The sequence below is a fragment of the Odontesthes bonariensis genome, chromosome 4 (genome assembly GCF_027942865.1).
Source record: "Odontesthes bonariensis isolate fOdoBon6 chromosome 4, fOdoBon6.hap1, whole genome shotgun sequence".
NCBI lineage: Eukaryota > Metazoa > Chordata > Actinopteri > Atheriniformes > Atherinopsidae > Odontesthes > Odontesthes bonariensis.
This window is the reverse complement of record NC_134509.1, coordinates 9,122,624-9,144,036: the sequence shown is the minus strand read 5'-3', so window position 1 is coordinate 9,144,036 and position 21,413 is coordinate 9,122,624. Positions and strand designations below refer to the sequence as shown.

Sequence of the window (21,413 nt, the reverse complement as noted above, 5' to 3'; positions counted from 1 at the left end):
CGAAATTCAAACTTCTGGAACAAAAACATCTCTGCGTGAAGACTTTTCCATATGAGTGTTAACTGACTTTCCGGTCTTCGTCTGTTTTCGGGAAAAAAATCAGGTAAATTCATAATATGAAATACAGTTTGTCATTTGTCTTAAACAATATTTTAGTACTGTTTTTTGTTTTGGGGGGATATATTGACGACGTTTTGTCGGGTACTGTGATTCAGTAGTTAACGCTAGGCTAGCTAGCCAGGAGACGTTAGCTTGAAAATGTTGAACACAAAAACTTTTTTTGTTTATCAGCTGGGCTTGCTTTCGATATGAGAACTATTTTTGTGTCCGCAGGGAGGCTTATCAACGGGTAGCTGGTGCAGGGAGGATGCCTGTGGAAAGGACAGAGCACCGCGGAGCCACAGAGCTTCACAAATATTATGAGGTTTATGAGACGATTGGCTCAGGTAATGTCTACGTCAACGAGTGTCTTGCATGAAACAAGCTTTGACTGTATCATATACCTTTTGATGTGTGTCGTGAAACCTGCCTGTTTTAAAGGTGGCTTTGCTAAAGTCAAGCTGGGTCGACACATCTTGACAGGAGAGAAGGTTGCCATTAAAATCATGAATAAGAAAGACCTTGGGGTGAGTCACACAAAGGCACTTTCGTGTAAAATAGAGCAATCGAACACAAAAGAAAATTATTAAAGCTTGCCATAAAGCTACAATAAACATTTGTTGCTGAAGCCTATAAAGTGTTTTGTGTATTACTGTCTCTCCAGTGTATAAAATGTCAAAAATGGCTATCATAAGTAACTGCATTCAGAAAAATTACTATTTAGTTCTGCTATATAACTATATAACTTTTTCGAGTTATTATTGTTTGCTGCCTACACTTAGTGTTGTGGTACATAAAAGTTTCAAAGTAATTAAGTTCGGCCTCTTAAGACCTCATTAAAGCAATCTGGTTACAGCATAATAGCTGGGAGGAAAAACCTGCATTAATAATAAGAGCAAATCGTGACAACAGCACTTGCCAGAGGACATAAAGAATTAAATATATCAAACCTTGAATTGAATAAAGCTGGTTTCAAGATATGGTTCTATAGATCGTTGATTGTTCCCTGAGGTCACAGTTTGAGTTTCAAACAGATCAGTCTGGCTTCAACCCAGTCAGCTGAGCCGTGTATATGTAACCACATTAACCAGTAGATTCACAATACCTTTATGCTGAAGAAATGTCTTCATTATATTTTCCCAGGCATTTGTTACAATAAGCATGAAAAACTAGAGCCTTCAGGTTAGCCTGTGGATGTTGTTTCACTCCCAAGATAAAAGAAAAAGCTTAGTTCAGATTAAGAACAGAATTAGTCACTAAACTATCGACTGAATTATGGTTTTTGGCTAACAGTGAAGGCATTAGACGGTAGAGCTGCCACTATTTAAAAAAACTAGTAGGTGGTTATTATTTAATTAAAAAAAAAAAAAAATTGTGTTGATTATTGAGGCCGAGTTACTTGTCTCTCACTCTTCCTTTTTCTTCCCCTTATTATAAGACTGTTCATTTGTAGCTCATACAACCCTTTAAAAAGAATAAAAGACATTTATTGAAAACAGGAAAGCAAATTTAAAGAAAATATCCATTTTCCCTTTAGGCTTTTGTAAACAAACGCCACAAATACACAAATATGGCTCATCTAAGGCAGAGGACAGGGGCGTAACAGGATGACATTATTTAAAAGGGCATCAATTTTTATCAGGCCTTCAGTCAGCTCCCACAGAAGATAGAAAGTTTCACCCAGTTGTTTTCACCCAGGTGAAAGATGATTATGCCAACATGATCACAATTGTTTCAAATAATATCGCGATAACGGGGTCAGTTGTTTAACCAGTGATGATACTGTGTACATAAAGGAAAAATGACCACCTCCCTCCACAGGAGGACTTGCCCCGTGTGAAGGTGGAGATCGAGGCCATGAAGAACCTGAGTCATCAACATATCTGTCGACTGTACCACGTCATAGAGACCTCCACGCAGATATTCATGGTGCTTGAGGTAAAGTCGTGTGCAGTACACGGAGTGTTTGTGAGAGAGAATATCGATATGTTTGTTTGTTTTTTTTTTTTAATCAAGTTTGCTTCTTTTGTTTTTTCCCCTCTTAGTATTGCCCAGGTGGGGAGCTGTTCGATTACATCATAGCAAAGGACCGACTATCGGAGCAGGAGACCAGGGTGTTTTTCAGGCAGATTGTGTCCGCGATGGCCTACGTCCACAGCCAAGGATATGCACACAGGGACCTAAAACCGGTAAAAAAAAATAAAAATAGCAGTAATTTCCATGTATGTAAGAGACACAATAAACATTGTCTCTTTGATTGCGAGTGCAGATCGATTTATAGTCCATTGAAACGTTTGTTTATCTGAACTGTAGGAAAACTTATTGATCGACGAGGACCATAACTTGAAGCTTATAGACTTCGGCTTGTGTGCCAAACCTAAGGTATTTCACCACATTCCCTGTCCCACTGTGCGTGGATCAAAAATGCAAATCGAGTGAAATCAAGTGAAGGTGCAAAATCATATCATGTCTTACATTTATCATGTAGTTTCCCCAAAAAACAACTTCTAATGTTATCGTGTGATTGCTTGTGTCAAAGGGAGGTTTGGGTTATGAACTGATGACGTGTTGTGGGAGCCCTGCGTACGCTGCCCCTGAGCTCATCCAGGGGAAAGCATATATCGGTTCAGAGGTAAGACGTGCAAGCTGTGTAGCATTTATAATGCAAGTAATGGTTTTAAGATGGTTTCCATTGACAGAATTGTCTCCGAGTAAGAATAATTATTACCTGCCTCTTCCACATGTCGACACTTTCATGGTGTCCTGCCCATAGTCGCTGTTGCATGACTCGGTGCAGCTGAGCTGTGAAATCCCATCTGTAAGACTTGATGTATAAATTCTGCCATGTGATGTATAATCTCCAGGCAGACGTGTGGAGTATGGGAGTTCTGCTGTTCGCTCTGCTCTGCGGATACCTGCCCTTTGACGATGACAACTGCATGGTCCTCTACAAGAAGATTACAGTAGGAACTCTATTGTGTTTGTATCTTTTCCAGTAAATTTAAGGAATGTCCAGTCAAGTTCATAGCTCGAATACAACTGACCAAATCTTATTGTTTTTTTTCCTACTCTTTTGCAGTGTCTGAGTCTTTTTTTTTCTTCTTTCTTTTCCAGAGAGGTAAATACGATAACCCACAGTGGCTTTCTACAGGTAGCATCATCCTCCTCAACCAGATGATGCAGGTCTGTATTTAGTCACTCGTTTCCTCTGTCATTTGTTTGTTTTTTTTCTGTTGACCACTTTTTTTTTTTTTTTTTTTTTTTTTTTTTTAAATGCTTTCTTAAGAAAAATAAAACCACAAGTTAAAATCGAGTTGGAACACTCCTGCTCTTGTTGAATTCCAAAACACTCGATCATGTATCAGTCACGTGTTTTTAACGTAACGATAGGAACCTTTTGTATGACTTCAAATAGGTCCAAAACATTTTACTGAGTTGAATCATTGACATCATAAATGTTCACACTGTGTGGTATCCTGCGTGTTGAGTTGCAGTTTCTGTGTGTGTCCTGTAGGTGGAACCCAAGCGGCGTCTGGCTGTTAGACATCTGTTGGAGCATCCCTGGGTGATGAAGGACTATAACAGCCCTGTGGAGTGGTACAGCAGGCAGCCGGTACAGGCACCCAGGACGCATAACTGCATAAACAGAACAACACAACTGCAAACATGTCACTTAGATTGCTATCAAGGCGACTTGCAATCAGCCTGTTGTATTTAGTTAGTTATTATCTCGATCCTTCACTGGTAATTTAACCCATTTTGTGATTAATATTTTTTTTCCTATTTTCTCAAACCACCATGCAAATAATTTCTTGTACATCATAGTGCCATAACACTGAGTTTTGTCATTTTAGGGCTCACTTAAAAATTTAAACGTCTGCTTTCATTTTGGGTGAATATTTTGTCTTTTCTTTTTGTAGCTTGGCCACATTGATGAAGACTGTATCACCGAGATGGCAGTCAACATGAAGAGATCGAGGGAGAGCACCACGGTGCTGGTGAAGGAGGTGCGTGCATTCTTACATTTGAGCATCTCTGGGGCTGGATCCCATTTTATCGTGTTGCTGTAAATTGTTTTGGTTATAGGTGGTGCTTATTATTGTGGATTGTTTGTAAATATAGTATTGTACAGAGTTTCCATTAGATATGCAGATTAACAGATCTCGACTCCCTCAGTGGAAGTATGACCAAACCACAGCCACCTACCTGCTGCTGCTGTCAAAGAAGCAGAGGGGAAAGCCTGTCCGTCTGCGCCCTGAACCGACTGTCTGTGAGGTCTCTCCTCTGCACCAAGGACTACAGGTCAGAACAGGACCACGTTCTGTTTCATGTTTTGTTCTTTTAAGACTGCTCAGAACTGGATGTTCGGGCTGCCAATACACTTTACATACTTGCTGTTTTCATGTGAAGTGTATTTATTTATTTATGTTTGGTTTGTCGCTGTCAGACAAGAGAAGCCCTTCACTTCAGTGAGGACGAAGACGCTGTGATTGTTGGTTCTTTGGACTTTTGCTCAGACTACATCGATGATTGTCCATGGCTGTCAGTCCAAGAGTACACACCACAGCGAGTGAGAGGTCGGCCAGATGGAGGCACAAACAAAGACACCGTATGTGGAAGTTTTTGCATGTTTTACATGTGTATCAAGGAGTAGCTTCAGAAATGGGCGTGATTGGTTGAAAAGGTTGTTTAACCATGCTGGAAGGCAGAGGGACAGAGCAGCCGTCATAGAGACGTGTGATGTCGCTTAAATAATGGGATAAGCCATGTTTTTAGACAGTTTCATTTGGTTGACACCGATGTTGTTTCCTTGGACCCTTTTCATTAGTGGTTCATATTTAGTTGAGTAAAAAAATCAAAAAGAGGAGATGGAAAAAAGTGCAGTGCATGGCTTCTCCCTCTTCAGAAGTAAAAGATAAATGTCAACTTGGACTCCCCCATCTGATGTGTGAAAGGTATTATTTCACCAATATGTACGCCCAAAATGTATTGATAAATCCACCGTAACTCTTTCGGAGAAACGCACTCACACCAAGTATTTCTCTATATTTTTGAAGAGGTTGATATCTCCATCGGTAGAAAAAAGATACGGTCACAGCCCGTCAGCCGAAAGAGGGAGGACAACGACACCACAGCACCAGCAGAAGAGGGTGAAAGATCAAGAACAAACCAGTGAGAACAAGGAGAATATCGCTGACGAGAAAGAAGCTGAAAATTTTGCATTGCCTCCCCCCCGCACTCCCGTGTCCAATAAGAAAAGTGTACGCCCCAACAAGAATGTGTTAACCACGCCCAATCAAAACATCAGTGTGGGCACGCCTAAAGGTAAGAAGAATTTCTTGGTTGCTCTACCAAAGGCAGTAATGGAGTACAGACCATGCAGCTTCATACAGTTTATTTGTATCCTGTAATTGTTTGTTCTTCCAAACAGGGAATGAAGTACATTCTGTATCAGATAAGATTTCCATTAATCAACTGCCCCTCTCCCCATATTCTCCTTCCATTTATCCCACACCCTCAGTCTCTTGCTTGGTCTTGTAATCATAAGTGCCACAACCGCATGCTACACATTTGCAAGTAAATTGTCTTCTGGTAATAAACTCATTTATCGGGTCTGTTTTTGTTTTGTTTTTTATCCCAAAGCCACTCATATTTAAGTGATTTAGCTGTCATTATGCCACTGAAAATGGACACACTTTTGGATTCACCCTCACACACACACACACACACACACTTATCACTGTCAACTCAAAGGTGAGGTTATTATCAGGAAGCTAATTCTATTCAATATCTCTAAATGAAAGGCACTAATATGAATGGAGAATCATCAAGTCCTAATTATTTGTCACAGTGACTTTTCTGCTCAATGTCTGGCCTCATTAGTTTCCTCTTGAAATTTGCCCAACAACCAGCTAACAGGCTGCAGCCAGCCTAGTTGATGTTGAATCCTTTTAGATCAGCTGAGCGCTGCTCCCTTTGCGGCCTCCTGTTTTGTGAGCTACAGTGTAGAGCGGACACGCTGCCTGTGACATCCTCGTCCACACACACAGAGTGGTCTGTGTATGTCTGTCCCCAGGCGTGGGCTGTGACAGGTGTAGCTGTCTCCTCCCTTTGCTCACTGTCCCACATGGGCTGTAGTGACATGTGTTCTCTTGCCACTAAGGCCCAGCTCTCTGTTATGTTTCTGCATTTTTGTGTGTGTTTTTGTGTGCTTGTCTTTGTGTTCACAAATCCAAAGTCAAAGCCCACCAGTTCCGCGCAGAAAGGCAAACGGCTTTTACCCGAACCGTTTCACATTTAATCCCATCCCCTTTACGTGGCTTTGAGGTATTGCATGTTTGTTTAACTTTTCACTGAATCTGTATGTGCTGGGCAACAGTGAGTGAAACATTCAGTCTACCAAATAACTTTTTTTTTTTTTACCCGATAACTAACAAATTGATTAATCCAATAATTGTAATAGCTCTGCTAGGGCAGAATGATATGGTTAAAAAAAAAAAAAAAGTTTTCAACTCAAAGCATCTCTCACAAACAGTTGTCTTTATTAAAACTGTAGACCATAGATACGATACCAACAAACGATATGAAAAGCTGTTCTTGCCAGGTTCTAAATGTGCAATTTTTATTTAAGACCGATAATATCTTTTAATACAATAGAGCACCACTGGGAGGCAATGACCAAAGAACAATTTGCAATGAACTGTGTTTAGTTTCACCTTTTTGAACTGTACTGTTTGAACTGCAGCCTTGTGGTTGTTTCGTTGGATGAGAGAGGGAGTGCTGCTTTTTTGCCTGCCTTGCCTTTCATGGTACAAAATCAAATGCTTCTCTCATTTCCTTCCACCCCTGCCCTGTCAAATGGGATGATGCTGGAAAGTGAAGCAGCTTAAGAGAGACAACCCGGCCCCTATTCGACTGCCTGTTTTTGTTTCTGGTGCTGCCACAGGATTGTTGTGGTGTTGCATTTAGTTCCAATAGTCTTTTTCTAGAAACTTAGCGCAGCACAGCGATCTGAACCATGTCAGACCGTGTTAAATCAAAGTGTTTGCATATCACTTGGCTAGCTTGACTACATTTCCCTGGTGTTGTTCCATCATCTTTACTTCTCACCACTGCGATGTGCTGGTTCTGGCATTGGGTGACGGCAGAGTTTAACTGAGTTGTTTTGATAAATTATTCGGCCTTAAGTTTTGGAATTTTACAAGAATTCAAAGTAAAACTTTTTTTTTTATTATTCTTTTTGTGTTTTGTGTTGTAGGCGGTGATAGTGCATCTAAGGAGCACAATAAGAGGAGAGTAGCAGAGAACAAGGATCCTGCACACGTAGAAATTCTAGCCTTCAGTCCAGAGCGAAGGTGAGTGGACAACGGGAAAGGTTTCCGAGGTGGGAAAAGGACTGAGCAGCTGAAAGAGGTAAATACTGACATAGGAACAGGTTCATTGTTTATATGTGAGATTATGTTTGCCCTCCAGGTCCAGGTCGCTGGACATGGCTGTCACAGGAGACAGCGGGAAGAAGAAGCGGGGAGGGAAGATGTTTGGTTCCCTGGAGAGAGGCCTGGATAAAGTGATCACCATGCTCACCCCGAGTAAGAGACGAGCTCTCCGTGATGGCCCGCGTAAGATTAAGGTATAAGGATACCAAGATTAAGCCCTGTTTCACACTCAAACCAAAATGATTTTCATTTATAGCTCATTCATTTTTTTAATCTTGTCACCCAGAGTGATCACACAAACACATTAACTGAAGCCCCGTGTTTAAAGAAGCACAGATAAAGGAGGATAATCATGCACTGTAATGACAGAACGAGCCATTCTTAGTCTTTTATCTTTTCTTTTTAAAGTCACCAGTTAGTTTTGTCTTGCAACAAATTTAAAATGCTTGGATTTACAATTGGAGTAGATTCCTAGAAATTTTGATCATAGTCTTTCTTCTTCTTCTAGGCTCAGTATAACGTGACTCTGACCAATCAGACCAATCCAGACCAGGTCCTGAACCAGATCCTGTGCATCCTGCCGGAGAAAAACGTTGACTTCACGCAGAAGGGGTAAGGAGACACATTATCTGGCCAGTTTCTAACCAGACTGCTCATTAATTGATCTAATTCTGCTGTTGCTAAGTTAATGTTTGTTTCGTACAACATTCAGGTATACCCTGAAGTGTCAGACCTGGGATGACTTTGGGAAGGTGACCATGGCGTTTGAGCTGGAAGTGTGTTTGCTGCAGAGGCCAGAGGTTGTTGGGGTTCGTCGCCAGAGGCTTAAGGGAGATGCTTGGGTCTACAAGCATCTGGTGGAGAACATCCTGTCCACCTCCAGGATCTAAGTAATGCACCTTCTTGGCGGTCTAAGACACTGGTCTTTTGTGTCAGTGGCAAGACTTTCCTCCGTGTGTCTTAAGAATTAAGAATGACTGATCGGTGTGTAGTACAGCAGTCTACTATGAAGATGTGCACATTAATGATCAGTCCTTCTGTATTCCTTTCAAATCGTTAAAATTGTCCTTAGGCCAGCCTGCAGTCTCCAGAATAAATGTTATAGTAAGTTTATGAACATTACATGTCAGTATCCCGCACAGTGCATCTTGTTGCTTGGAAAATATGTTTTTACATCCATTTTCCCTCATTGTTAAGTTAAATATGATTTCTATCATTTCTCATGAGATGAATGTGTGTGTGCATGAAATGTAACAGGACTATTTACATCCCACCTTCCAGCTGCTTATTATCATATTTATGTCTTCGTGTTATTCACCCCTGAAGGAGCAACACCTAATTGGATAACATAAAGACACAGAGTATTACTAATTTACCGTCATTCTTTTTTTTTTTATTGTATGTGTTCTGTTTACAGTTCTGTCATCATCATGTTTTACGTGCTTATGTAAAGTGTCTGTTTTTGATGTATCTGTTTTTCTATCTTTCTTTGCCACTCTGTCTAAGATTTTTACTGACGATGTAAAAGGAGCAAAATAAATGATTTCTGCGTTTATTGTGTCAGATGATTGAGAGGAATTTCGCTACTTCCTTGGCATCAAACGTTTTCTTCTTCTTCATTCGTCATTCCGCAGTCAGTGGAGCAGTGGTGTGTTCACACTGTCATCATCGTCATCTGTTTTTGTAGGCTTCACTTCACTTTGCTAGGGAGATTGATGGTGATCGTTTAGTGTGGTGACAGTGTTTCTGTGCCAGTAAAATGAACTGTGAAAGATGTAGAATGTCTACAAAACTCACCTCTAACACTTTGACTTTCAATACTTTTGGGTTTTGTTTTTTTTTCCCCATCACAAAATTCCCTGTCAACAGCAACAAATTAAAACTTGTGGTTAGTGGAGAACAGAATTTTGAATAGATGTTCTTGTCCTAACAATAAGGAATTAGTTTTAAACAATGCTTGGATCTAAAAACATGTTTGTTATGCCCAAATAACGGTGATCATTTCCTGCAGCATCTTAACAAATTCAAAGATCTCCCTCTAAATTAACTCTGGCCCCATACCATTAAATGATGATGTTGATTTAGTATTTTAGCCCTTAGAAATAAATCCCCCTCCCCCATTTTTCAAGACAAAATGCCGCTTAATTGTGACTGTTGCAGCTGATCAGCATTTAATTGTGGCAGGTTCTCCTTGGTGTCCCAGCAGGGAAGAGAAGGGTAATTGTGAGTTCAGCTCATAATAAGGGGGAAGTTTAACCTTAATGGGAGTCTGAGGGAATGTGGGGGATCATTTAAGACAGAGGTGAAGGCTGGTGTTGAAGCGGTTAAAGAAATGTGCTCCTCGGCCCATTCTGGTGGTTGTAATGACTTCTGCTGGGCTGAGGCTAGAGGATCAGAGTTTGTGTTCAAGTGCATCCGGACACCAGCTAGACTGAAGCTGCTCCCTGTGTTTGGATAAAGAATTATGATAAAACCTCTACATGCTTTTCCTGTCGCTTTTCTATTGTGTGTTTCAGTTTTGTATCTGAAATTTTAGCTTTTAAATGCATAAGAAAAAAACAGAAGCCCTCTTAGTGATTTGTAAGTTAAGAAGGTGCATGAAAGGGTCCTTGTCATTGTTCCTCCCCTCAAACAGGTGGAGCTTATATTCCTAAACTCAGCCTGGAGTGGTTTAGTCAGTCCATTCTTGTTTGAAAGCTAGAACAACAGAGCCTGTGTCTCGCATAAAGAGGATTACTTGCCTTGAGCTGAAAAACTTAAAGAGGGGAAGGAGTGAGCTAGCAGTGTTTGGTGAGAAGAAACCGTGTTCTTTGATAAACTGCTGCTGTCAAGTAGATGAAATGTAAGACACTGTCCTAGGATCATGTAGGAATGCTTGGACAGATTTGTGCAGCTTGGTGTTTGACTGTGTCTGTTTGTTATTTCCAGGTTCTAACTTGAAAGCGTGTGAGGAAAAATGAGGCTTTGGCTGGCAACTGCTCTCGTTCTCCTTTCCCTCTGTGAGTTGATATATTTCTTTTAAGAATACCATCAAGAATGATATGATCCAGCTTTTTCACTTGCTATTCTTTTTGGAAGCAGCTGTGTGGCACATTCATGTCTTTCTGTTTTTGTTTTTTTTTAGTTTTTTCGTCAATTTATCTGTAAATTGCTAATTTTCCAGGGCTTCTGAAGGCTCAGAGGACAAGTGACACTGGAAATGTCTGTGAGGTAGGTTGATGAGAAAAGATGGCTTACATAAAACTGTAAATGCACTTTAAATCAGAGAGATCAGATAGAGGAATTGGAAAAGGAAAAGAAAATGGATAAAAATGGGGGAGTTAAAATGAGCCAGTGGGCAAGTTGACCCGCCCCCTGTATCACGGCAACCGTGCCCTTTTATTCTCACGTGGCCACTCATTTTGGAAGCAGCCATCATTTCTACTAGACTGTTTAAAAAAAAAAAAAAAGAAGCACACGGACTGATAAACACCAGTTACCTCTAAAATTCCATTTTATGAAGGACTAACATGATTCATGTTACGTGTTGGTCATTTGTCGGCGTATATGGTAAGGCAAATCATTTAACTAAATATTTTCCTGAAATGGTAAGCTGCGTCGTTTTTTCCTAAATCCAAGCTGTGGGGTAAAGCGAGCCATCGCTGTGGGGCAAACAGAGTCAGGTTTTAGGTTGGAGGAACTGCCATCTTGATTGAAAAGAAGATTGAAAAGCTATTTGCACTGGTCTTCAATTGCAGCTGTTGGTTTGTTTCTAAGTTCCCAAAAGTGAAAAAGGACTGGTTTTGATTTAGTTATAGACTTGCTATTTGACTAAAAAGTTTACTAGTTTCAGTGATAATTTTTGACTGATTTTACTTCAGTATTTATTTGGTTTATGCAACAATTATTTTGGGAAACTTTGAAATCTTTTTGTTAGGTTTTATGAACTATTGGGAACACCCTGACCTGGATCAACTTACCCCTAAAAACGTAACCATAGAATCACTTTGAATTTTTTATTTATTTATATTTTTAACAAGAGGCCATATTTTCAGAACTTTTTGTCATAGATTAATTCTGATCATTCAAATTGATATGACGCATCCCAAAGTCTGTTTGGAGGCTGAACTTCTTCCTCATATTCTCATTTCTCGAGGGCCACGCAAGTAAAAAATGGCTCATCTTACCCCACTCTCCCCTTACAAGTTCCATTTCCATAAAAGTTCTCTAAAGTGCAACAAAAACTTAAATCTGTAGTTTAATTTATGCCTTTTATTTAAGGGACAGAAAGGCCAAGGGAATTATTTCGGTGGGTTCGGTATATTTACAAACAAAGAAATCTATAATCTGACATCCGCAACACAACGAAATAAAGTTTTGAAAACGGAATGTTTATCTTTGGTTTACATCAGCCTTTCTTTTAATGAAAATTTTTGATCATATGTGAACTGAGGATACCAAATGTTGGAGTTTTGCTGGAGTAATCTGTGCCCATTCTGGTTGAATGCAAAGTTTAAGCTGCTTGACAGTCTGCGGTCTCTTTCCTCTCACCTCTTCACGATACTTCATGAAACAGACCTTGACTACAGATATGTCAGTGAAGCACACACACTCTGTCTTTGAAGCCATGTTGTTGTAAGTAGTGCAAATTGACATCTGCTGCTGTTCTGCAGAAATGGCCATGGATATTCAGGAATACATTTATTTATTTATTTTTTTTTAAATGATCTTGATAGTTGCATTTGTCTTTTCAAAATTCTGATACACGCCCCAGGATCAGTGGTACCTTCACACATATGTAAACCACCCACGCTATGGGCACTGATGCATCCTAATTCCGCCACAAACTCTAGCTTTTATTAGATTGGAAAGCTTTATTGTCATTGTGCAACAGACAAACTGTTGCACAATGACCTTTCACTGATGGCAGTCTTGGTGATATTTGGCATGAAGAACCAGATGCCATTTTTTTTTGTTGTTGTTTTTTTTTACAAAAGCAAGTTAAAACTTAGACTCATCTGATTACAGAACACATTTCCACTGTCTTTCTGTCTGTCTTAGATGAACTTGTGCCCAGAGATTCTGTGCTTAGTTTAAATATGATTTCCACTTTATGGCTTTCAGTTACATTTCTGGATAGAGAGAGACAGACTTCAGATGCTTTTCCAGTGTACTCCCGGGTCAGTGTGGCTAGGCTGATCTCAGTGGTATGATTGTCTCTCATGCAGAGCTGACTGAGGTTGTAGGTTATGCGTCCAACTGGGGTTTCCCCCAACTTTCTGAATTTTTCCATATTATCATGCTCTGTAGACATTGAACACTCTGGACCATATTGCAAGTAACAGCCAAAAAGGTAGCTGAAAGAAAAACATGGACAAAAACTAATTTTCTAAAATTGATGATAAAAGTGCTCTGTGCCTGCTGCTTGTAGAAATGGATGTGCAGGTGCAAGGAATCACAATTACAAGCAGCTTCTGAGGTACATACTCCTTTTTTTTTTTTCATCAGCACTATATCTTACACATCTTTGTTGCATTTTTATCTTGCAGGCAGTATCAATGAGTGAGGCAGTGATATCTCTCCTCTTATCGCCTCTGTCTCTGTACTCTTGGATGACCTCCACGCTGCTCAGATTATTCATGTCCGTCCCAGCTCTCGTCCTCAGCGCCCTCCATCACTCCCTGCTGCTGCCTCTGGCTGCTCTTTGGTGTGTTGCCTCTATCTACATCTCCCTTCTGGTGACATGTCTCTATGTTACCCTGTACCTGCTTCACGTGGCCTTGGTGGTTGGGGCGGTGGCCATTTTGACCCTCACCCAGCACAAGATGGCCGACAGTGACACAGTCAATGAAATCAAACAAAATGAAGCCCAGCAGCGGTTTCAGCAGAGGAGACCAGAAGAGAGTCCAACAAAAAGCAGACTGAGAACGAGTGGTCGAAGAGTTGCGCAGCAGGGCTGAGTTCTGCTGTAGAGGGGCGTTACTGTGCTTTACTTAGTTAGAAAACCACTGCAGTTGATTTAGACCTGCTTTTACCTTCATTTATTTAATGAATGTGAAACTGAGGTAGATTTTTATGTAGATTCTGCATTTAAATTGGTTTTGAGACACTTTATAAAGAAATAAAATAAAAAAGAATACGAGTACAAGTCCTTGTGATCTAAATGAGGGTGAAAACCTATCTGCTTGTTGTTACAGTCACAAAGGGCCCGCAGTTGTCCACTTATCTTTCCCTCTCTTTTTTTTCTTGTCGTCTTTAAATGTGGCCTCCCAATTATCTGCGGATTGTTGTGCTGTTTGCTTCCCATCTGCAGATGTTGTCATTAGACATGTCTGTCAAATGCAGATGAGAGGATAAGAGAAGAAGGGGAAAAAAACCAAACATATTCTGCATTCATGGTCAGTGCTTTTAATGTCTGCATGTTTATACAATGAAGTCCAACAGCGCAGGGCATGCAAACCACATTCCTGAAAAACACTAATAAAGGGAGTTAACAGGGAGAGAAACTACATGTGGTGGAGGCGTTGAGCCAAGGCGGCAAATGCTTGCCCAACCAGTAAACAGCATGAGCAGACAAACTGGGGCTCTCAGGGAAGCATTAAAATTCCACAAAAAAACAACAATTTTATCTAAACTATTAACACTCCTTGCAAAGGGTGTAGCCATTAAAAGTGATGGGTGAACTTTCTATGCTGTTGGATGTACGAGTGCGTGCGAATGAGACACAGACAGAAGCGAAATGAGGCTGGATCATAGAGATTTATTACATGGCCGTGGCATCCTAATTAGCATAAAGACTGGACCAGCCCACTCAAGCAGAGAATTAAAAACCTTAATTGTGCTGTCAGCCTTCCTCTCTCTTTCTCACTGTTGACTCTACTTCATTCCACTCACACTCGTCTCCTCCCGCTCCACTCACCCTCTCGCCTCTGCTTATGAAGTAGCCTGCGTCGGTGCTGTTTAATTGTTGGTGATAAATGGGAAGCTGGGTGTTTGTAATTGTATCAAAGATGGGAAAAGGACGACAGATCATCTTGAGGAAAGAGAGGAAGAGTTGTCCTGTTTTGTAAGAGGAGAGAGGGGAGGTAATTTATTGAATGTTTGTTAGGAGGAAAATTTGCTTGGCAGACAAAGGGAGGGAAAGGTTTGTCGGATTTGATCCCCATCCGGACAGGAGCTATGCTATTTTCTGTGTACATATCATAGAGAAGGAGAATCTTCTTGTGTTTAGGACTTGCAAATGTTTGTGATGCTTGTGGGATTGAAAAATTCATCATTAGAGAGTTTGATTCAGAGTCATTCTCGCACATCCCATCTGGGGTTTTATCAAATCTTTCGGCATCCTCCTGTGTAGGTCTTTGTTGTTGTTGTTGTTGTTAAAGACGCAGCAGTGAAGTTGCATTTCTTTGCCTGATCAAAATGCATCCTAAACTGTAGACTGGTGTTCTGAGAGGGTGGTGTTTGTGCAACTGCCACAAACAAGTGTTCACAGTGGATGAATGATGTAGAATTATGTGACACAGACTGTATATAGCTACACCATATCTGAGGTAACTACCAAACAAATAGCAAGTGTAGGACAGGCCAATGTGTTCTCGGGTTGGGAGCCACAGCAGTCTTTCCATCTGTGCTTTTCAGTACTTGCAGTATTTTCATGCTGTGTTGATTGTTTTGACTTTGTAGTGCATATATTTATTCATTTAATTTTTCATATTTAGCCCTTGAAATCTAATCTGTCAGCTCATCATCAGGAAAAGGAGTTTGACAGCTGAAAGTTTTAGGACTAACTGAATCATTGGCAGGAAGATGGAGGAGGAACACATAGAACATTGGTGAAAGGTCCTGTTTGTGCATCTCTGCTGTCAAAGCTTCTCCCAGGGCAGCCGATGAGGTTAAGACTTGGGAGGCCAGCTCCTCTCACACACAGTCTCCCTCAGCATTGACAGCTCGCCAGCAAACACACACACAGCAGCACTCCCAACATGCACCTAAACTTTGCACTCTACCCAGTCCTCCTAACTACGTCTTTTTTAATCTGTCTGCCCTTCATCTCCACCTCTTTTACTTCTCCCTTTGCTCTCCCTTTACTACCCTTTCTCTCATTGTTTTTCTTTTTCTATCTCTCTTCTTTTTCTTCTCTCTTTCTCTAATTGGTCTCTGCTAGGTTAGCGCAGACAGGCCTATTCATCATAGCACTATCCTTAGAGACAAACCCTCTGGGAGTAAAGGGGAGATAGACGGAGTCAGACCGGAGGGCGATAGGGTCTGCCGCTTGTCAACCCACTTCTCTCCTCTTTTTTTTCCCCCCCGTTTCCTCCTCTCCTCCCTCCCTCGTCTCTCCACTCAGTGCAGAGATGTCAGTTTTGCAGAGAGAAGAGGGGGTGGAGTAGGGCGGAGAGAGGGAATGTAGACACATTAGTTAGGCTATTAGTTCAACAAGCTGCTTCCATGCCTGTCAATGGTCCGACATCCATACACACACACACATACACACAAACTCTGGTCTGATGTCTGACATTTGTAACGTGTAGTATCTGTGAGAGAGTGACTGTGAGTGACAGGTCGAGCTGTAAAAAAAAGGAACTAAGTGTTAACTTCATGTCTTGTGTCCGGAAGACCTTAATGAGTAAAACACAACACATGAGCACTCTGTACGAGTCTCACTCAGTTTTCAGCTGTTTTACATCTTAGTGACTTCTGTGCGTGAGTGTGTGTGAACATGGACGGTGCTGGAAAGGGCAATGAGAAGCATGTGACGGTTCATTGTGTGAGATCCAAATGTCTTCTGTGATAAGGTCAAACCAGATTTTTACCGCTGTAAGTGTGTCAAGGAGTTTCTGTTCATTTGATGAGCAAACCGTCTGAACAGCAGGAACTGACTTCTTTATGACTCTGAATTGAATGAATTCATTTTTAAAGGATCTGCTTGATTTGCAGGGTGATAAAATCAAGCCTTTGAAGGGGAAATAGAAACAGTTGGGATGCTATGTGTGTGTATGTGTATATATACATATGTATATATATGTGTGTATGTATGTATGTATATCTATACACATATATCTTTTTTGGGGGGGCAGTATTGGTCTCATTTTGTAATTAAATCAAACTCAAAATAATAGCAAAGGAACTTTTAAAAAATAGTACAAAATCCAACATGCATTTAATAATGTTTTGATTATATCAGCTGAGATCAAATCGCACGATTTAAAATATGCCTTATAAAACACAATATTGATATATTTAAGTAATTTGATATTATGATGATCTCGCAAGTAGACAACAAAGCGGGGTTGACTTTCAGTTGAGGTTAGAGAGCTTTGCGATCAACATATTGCTGCCATGTGTAGTTTCTGCAAGGTCTTGGTCAGGTCTGCCACCTGCTTATCAAAGCTGGAATTTAAAAAAAAACAGGATGGCAACATCTAAAATGTAAAATCTGAGACTGAAATGATAAGGTGACATAATGGCGGCAACATCAATCTTTTACATACAAGCGATGAAGTTTCTATGCATCTGCAATGTATGCAAATATTGTTTTTGGACATGGAATTAAAAAATTACAATAAGACTTGATGTTGACCATTATTTGGTGGATTCGCATCCTCTCGTCAGAACCCTTGATGGTCTTGGGTTGGCAATTAACTGTAGAACAAGCTATAATCACTGTGAAAAACATGGGAAATTTAGCCTTTTGCCTTCTCCACTTACAAATGATGACAAACAATTTTTAATGAGTTTTTTGTAGTCAAAAATTTCTTGGTGCACACACTCTATAACAATAAGCCCAGAGCTGAAAATGCGTAGAAGGATTTTATTAAATGTAAACAGAATAATTCTCTCCATTGTATTTAAGTGCTTTTATCACATTTTTACGAATATTTTCACACCTAACACATGAACAGAGGATAAATACTCAAGACAGCAAAGATGGCAAATGCAGCAGAAGTTATGAACATGAAACACATGTATTAACTTACCTTGCTCCATCCTTTGTATCTACTTTTTTCAGATTCTTACTGCCTTCTTCATTTTTTTTAATCATAGACTGTCATACGGTTTGAATCGGATATCTTGTTCTCTCATTCCTGATACCTCTTCAGTATCTCTTCTCCGGTTTCTCTCCTACATGAGGCCCTCTTCACTAATCATCTGGGGCCCAATTATATTCAGTTGGCCCCACACCTCTTCCCTACAGGGGCTCTGGAGGGCCAAAATATACAACGCTGACTGACGTTAATTTGCATGACTTCTTGGCCTCCATAAGTACCGCTGTTATCTATCTTCTGCTGTTGTATAGGAAGCTGGAGAAGGAGGAAGATGAAATTGAGGAGAAGGAGAAGTAGAACATGTCAGTAGTTAGTCATGTTATGTAATCGGAAGCAATTGGAGGAGAGTAAAGAGGGCAAAGGGTGTTGCACTGTTTCCTGACTAACTACATTTTTTAGCTAGCAGACTTCGATCTGACAGCTTGTACACCAGCTGTCAGACTAACACTGTTTCCATTGAATAATATGGCCAAATGTGTTGTAGACATCCTTCCTGATAAACTATGCAAAATTAAGATCCCATCAAACAGTTTCCGACAACTTTGAAGAGCATGTTACTATTTATTTTGTAACACCATGCACCCAGTTTTTGGCTTATCTGCCAAATGTTTAACTTAAGGGGTAATCAAAATTTTCAGGATTCCATATAACAAACAAAATCAGAATAAATATACTTGTAAATAAACATTGTACTCATAATTTCCTTTCGTTTTTCTTGCCATCATTTTAATAATTTTGAAACAAATCCGTTCCGGTTGAAACCAAGATGGTATATTTTAATATTATAAATACTGATATATATCATTATCAGGTAATATATCAAATCTAAGTTGCATTGATAATGATAGCTCACACTTACTCAGCTGTACCCATGTTTAACTAAATCAGCCTTAGTATGATTAAAAACCGTTGAATCTGCCATGAGTGCTGATGCTGCACAAAATTGTAGCATGACATCATCTCCTTTCCCTTTTTAAAGTATGATCGAATGAGTCCAGTGTGAAAAGGAGATAAACAAGGTAGCAAATAAGTGGTTTTCATTATCATTTTGAGCTCAACTCTGCCATTTTACTGAGGGGAACCTTCCCAAAGGGGGGGGGTTCTGTGTCAGAAATTCAACTAGGCACTGATCGAAAGCTGGTTGGTACATTAGCAATGACAACAATTGTTTTTATAACAGAGGATAAAGCGCCAAAATCCATAAAAAACTCACTGAATTAAATGATCTGAAGTATCTAAGTGGAAGCCAGGTTAAGAGCTGTTTCAGTTCTCTAAATGCTAAGGGCAGGAACTTCAATGCCTCAGTTATTATATCCATCAGCAGAGGAAACACTGGAGCATCCTTTATGAAAGAAAGGAGATACTTCCACCCCACAATAACTCTGTTAAAGTATGTCCAAAGCATTCACAAAACTTTCTGTACTGATTTAAACAGAGGCTGCAAGGAGTTGGTGCAGTAAAGCTATTCATCCACGACTCTATCTGTAGTACTTCTCCAAACTGATAATGTATTGTAAAAGGGCTGGAGCGACACACTAACTGTTCATTTTGATCAAGGGGATTTAACAACATCGTCAGGGCCTGTGAAGTAACAGAAAAGTTACTATGGGGAAACCCAGAAGTGGTACAGAAATAAAAACCCTCAGGGACTTCATAAGTACTGCTTCGTCCCAAGGGCTTTGAGAAAAACACATAAAGGGTTAGAAAAACACGTGTGGAAGCACCCATTAGGGGTCCGCTGCTCATTTTTTGCCCTCGAGCTCCCCAGTAGGTCGTTGTAGCCTTGATGGCAGGAATAACACTGAATATCCACTTCCTGTTAAGTATTAATCCTTTACCCTACGATGCATTCTTCCACAGTCTTACTGGTTTGCCTTTTGTTGGCAAGGAACCAAAACAAGGTCTCCCACACACACACACACACACACACACACACACACACGTGTTGTTTTCCATTCTGGTGTCCTGGGCAGTCACCCAATCTGCGGACAGACTAGCCTATGTCTCAAGCTGGATATGTGCTGTTTTCTGTGTGTGTGGCATGTTGTTGCCATGTCGTAGCTTGTGTCCTATTATCACCCTTCTCCCCCTTCCTCCTCCTCACACTACTCACACACACACCTCTGCCCTCTCCTGGACTCGGCCAGCAGCCAAGACTGCAGCACTGGGACACTCCATTCACTCAGATTGGTGTGGTGAGAAAAGGGAGGGAGTGAGATGAGATGTTTGTCCTCAGGATGAAACAAGCGCTGTGGGGGTCGCATGTTAGATAGAAACAACCAGCAGCTCTGTTGTTGGCATGAACGTGTTCACACAAGAACAGGATGTGATTTATTGAAAAACATTTAAATGTGCGCTGAGAACTCACAGAGAGCATCTTAACTTCAAAAATTATGTTTATTCTGAAGGACCAATAAAATTATGGCAAATATTTACAAATAATTACTTCTTAGTTTCACATTACAGGTACATAAATGGAATAATTCACCAACAACAGTCACTCGGGTGGACAGATGGACAGGTACACAGACCAAGTATGAAGAGATGCATCAAGCAAACTGCAATTTAATATTTCACCGTAAACTCAATGGCAGGAAATAAAATAACAATAATATTAACAATAGAAATATAGAAAATAAGCATAATATCAAATTCACCATTTATTTCCAGTTTTCTGAACAAAACCAATCACAGGTCGGGGGGGGGGGATAAAAGATAAAAGACGAGAAATCATGTGATATGATATCTTTGGCAAATTCGCACTGCAGTAAAATACATTCAAATATTAAGACAACACACAACACACAAAGAGAAAAAACACCAACTTTTGTTTGCAACTACTAGAAAATTGAATAAAAAACATACACATTTTCTTAAAGAAGCATTTCTTTATCTTTTTTTTTTTTTAAATCGGCCCCTCCAGAATATTAGAAGGCATTACTTATCTTCATTTTCTGTTTGTATCTGTAAGTCTTTTCTGCTATTTTAAACGTTTTTGTACAAGAATCTGTTATTTAAAACAGGCATCCCAGGCTTTGGTGAATGTTACAGATATGTTTTCTTTTTGTTGTGATTGGATTTGGACGAAAAGAACAAGCATAACTGTTAAAACCGAATTCGTCTGTCTTTTGTTTGTTCTCTTTTTTTTTGTCTATTTGTTTTGTTTGAATTTTTTACCAAAATGTCACAGATATAAATATCTCTTCAACACCCCAGATAGGAAGCCATGGACACAAACGAACTCCAGATTGTTACACGAAAGGCCACAGTAAGGTGAAAAATCATGTTATCTATATAGCTTTTTTTCTTTTTTTGATTGAAACATCTGCTTAAAAAAGCACAGTCGATTTTTGTAGGCTGAGTATTGTGTATTACCCCTCTTCCACAGTTGAATAATATTAAGATGTACAGAACAGTGTAACACTTCAGCATGAGATCTGTCCAGCCTAGTTATATCGGCAAGCATGAAACAGATTGTGCCACTAATTGCTGTCAAGATGTGATGCTGAATTCCCCTCAGGTTTAGGAAGGCAGTAGCCATCTTCATGGATTCATATTGAGATACAGTTAGGCAGTGCACACTCGGTAGGAAATAATAATAAAGGGGGAAAAAAACTGATTTGCATTTATTTCTGTTTCCTATTTGACTTGGAGCTGGGATCAAAATTCATGGAAAGCAACTGTGGAAGTGCTGGGAATGAAATGTCTTTGTTCCATCCTAAACAGGCGTTTCTTGGTCTCTTGGTCTGTAACTACATGAAAGGAAACTGGTTTATGACATGGAATCTTAACTGTTGATTGTTTTTGACCCCCCCAAAAAAACAAAAAATAAACCCTTTTTCATTCCAATGCA

The 21,413-nt window shown here is 40.1% G+C and overlaps 1 protein-coding gene across 1 annotated transcript; it reads left to right on the top strand.

Moving 5' to 3' along the window:
- Positions 1-5: 5 nt before the first annotated feature.
- Positions 6-9,088, top strand: melk (maternal embryonic leucine zipper kinase). The gene is made up of 18 exons (XM_075464379.1): positions 6-103; positions 334-446; positions 541-626; positions 1,921-2,037; positions 2,145-2,288; positions 2,413-2,481; positions 2,639-2,731; positions 2,964-3,062; positions 3,214-3,282; positions 3,614-3,712; positions 4,020-4,106; positions 4,276-4,401; positions 4,547-4,708; positions 5,157-5,424; positions 7,358-7,454; positions 7,573-7,729; positions 8,044-8,147; positions 8,248-9,088. The coding sequence occupies exons 2-18, from the start codon at positions 368-370 to the stop codon at positions 8,423-8,425; spliced, it is 2,034 nt and encodes a 677-aa protein (XP_075320494.1). The 5' UTR covers positions 6-103; positions 334-367; the 3' UTR covers positions 8,426-9,088.
- Positions 9,089-21,413: the final 12,325 nt, after the last annotated feature.

Coding starts and splice junctions, on each gene's coding strand:
- melk (XM_075464379.1), top strand. CDS start 368: ATGCCTGTGGAAAGGACAGAGCACCGCGGAGCCACAGAGCTTCACAAA. Junction 2,289..2,412: donor CACACAGGGACCTAAAACCG/GTAAAAAAAAAT, acceptor TCTGAACTGTAG/GAAAACTTATTGATCGACGA. Junction 3,283..3,613: donor TCCTCAACCAGATGATGCAG/GTCTGTATTTAG, acceptor TGTGTCCTGTAG/GTGGAACCCAAGCGGCGTCT.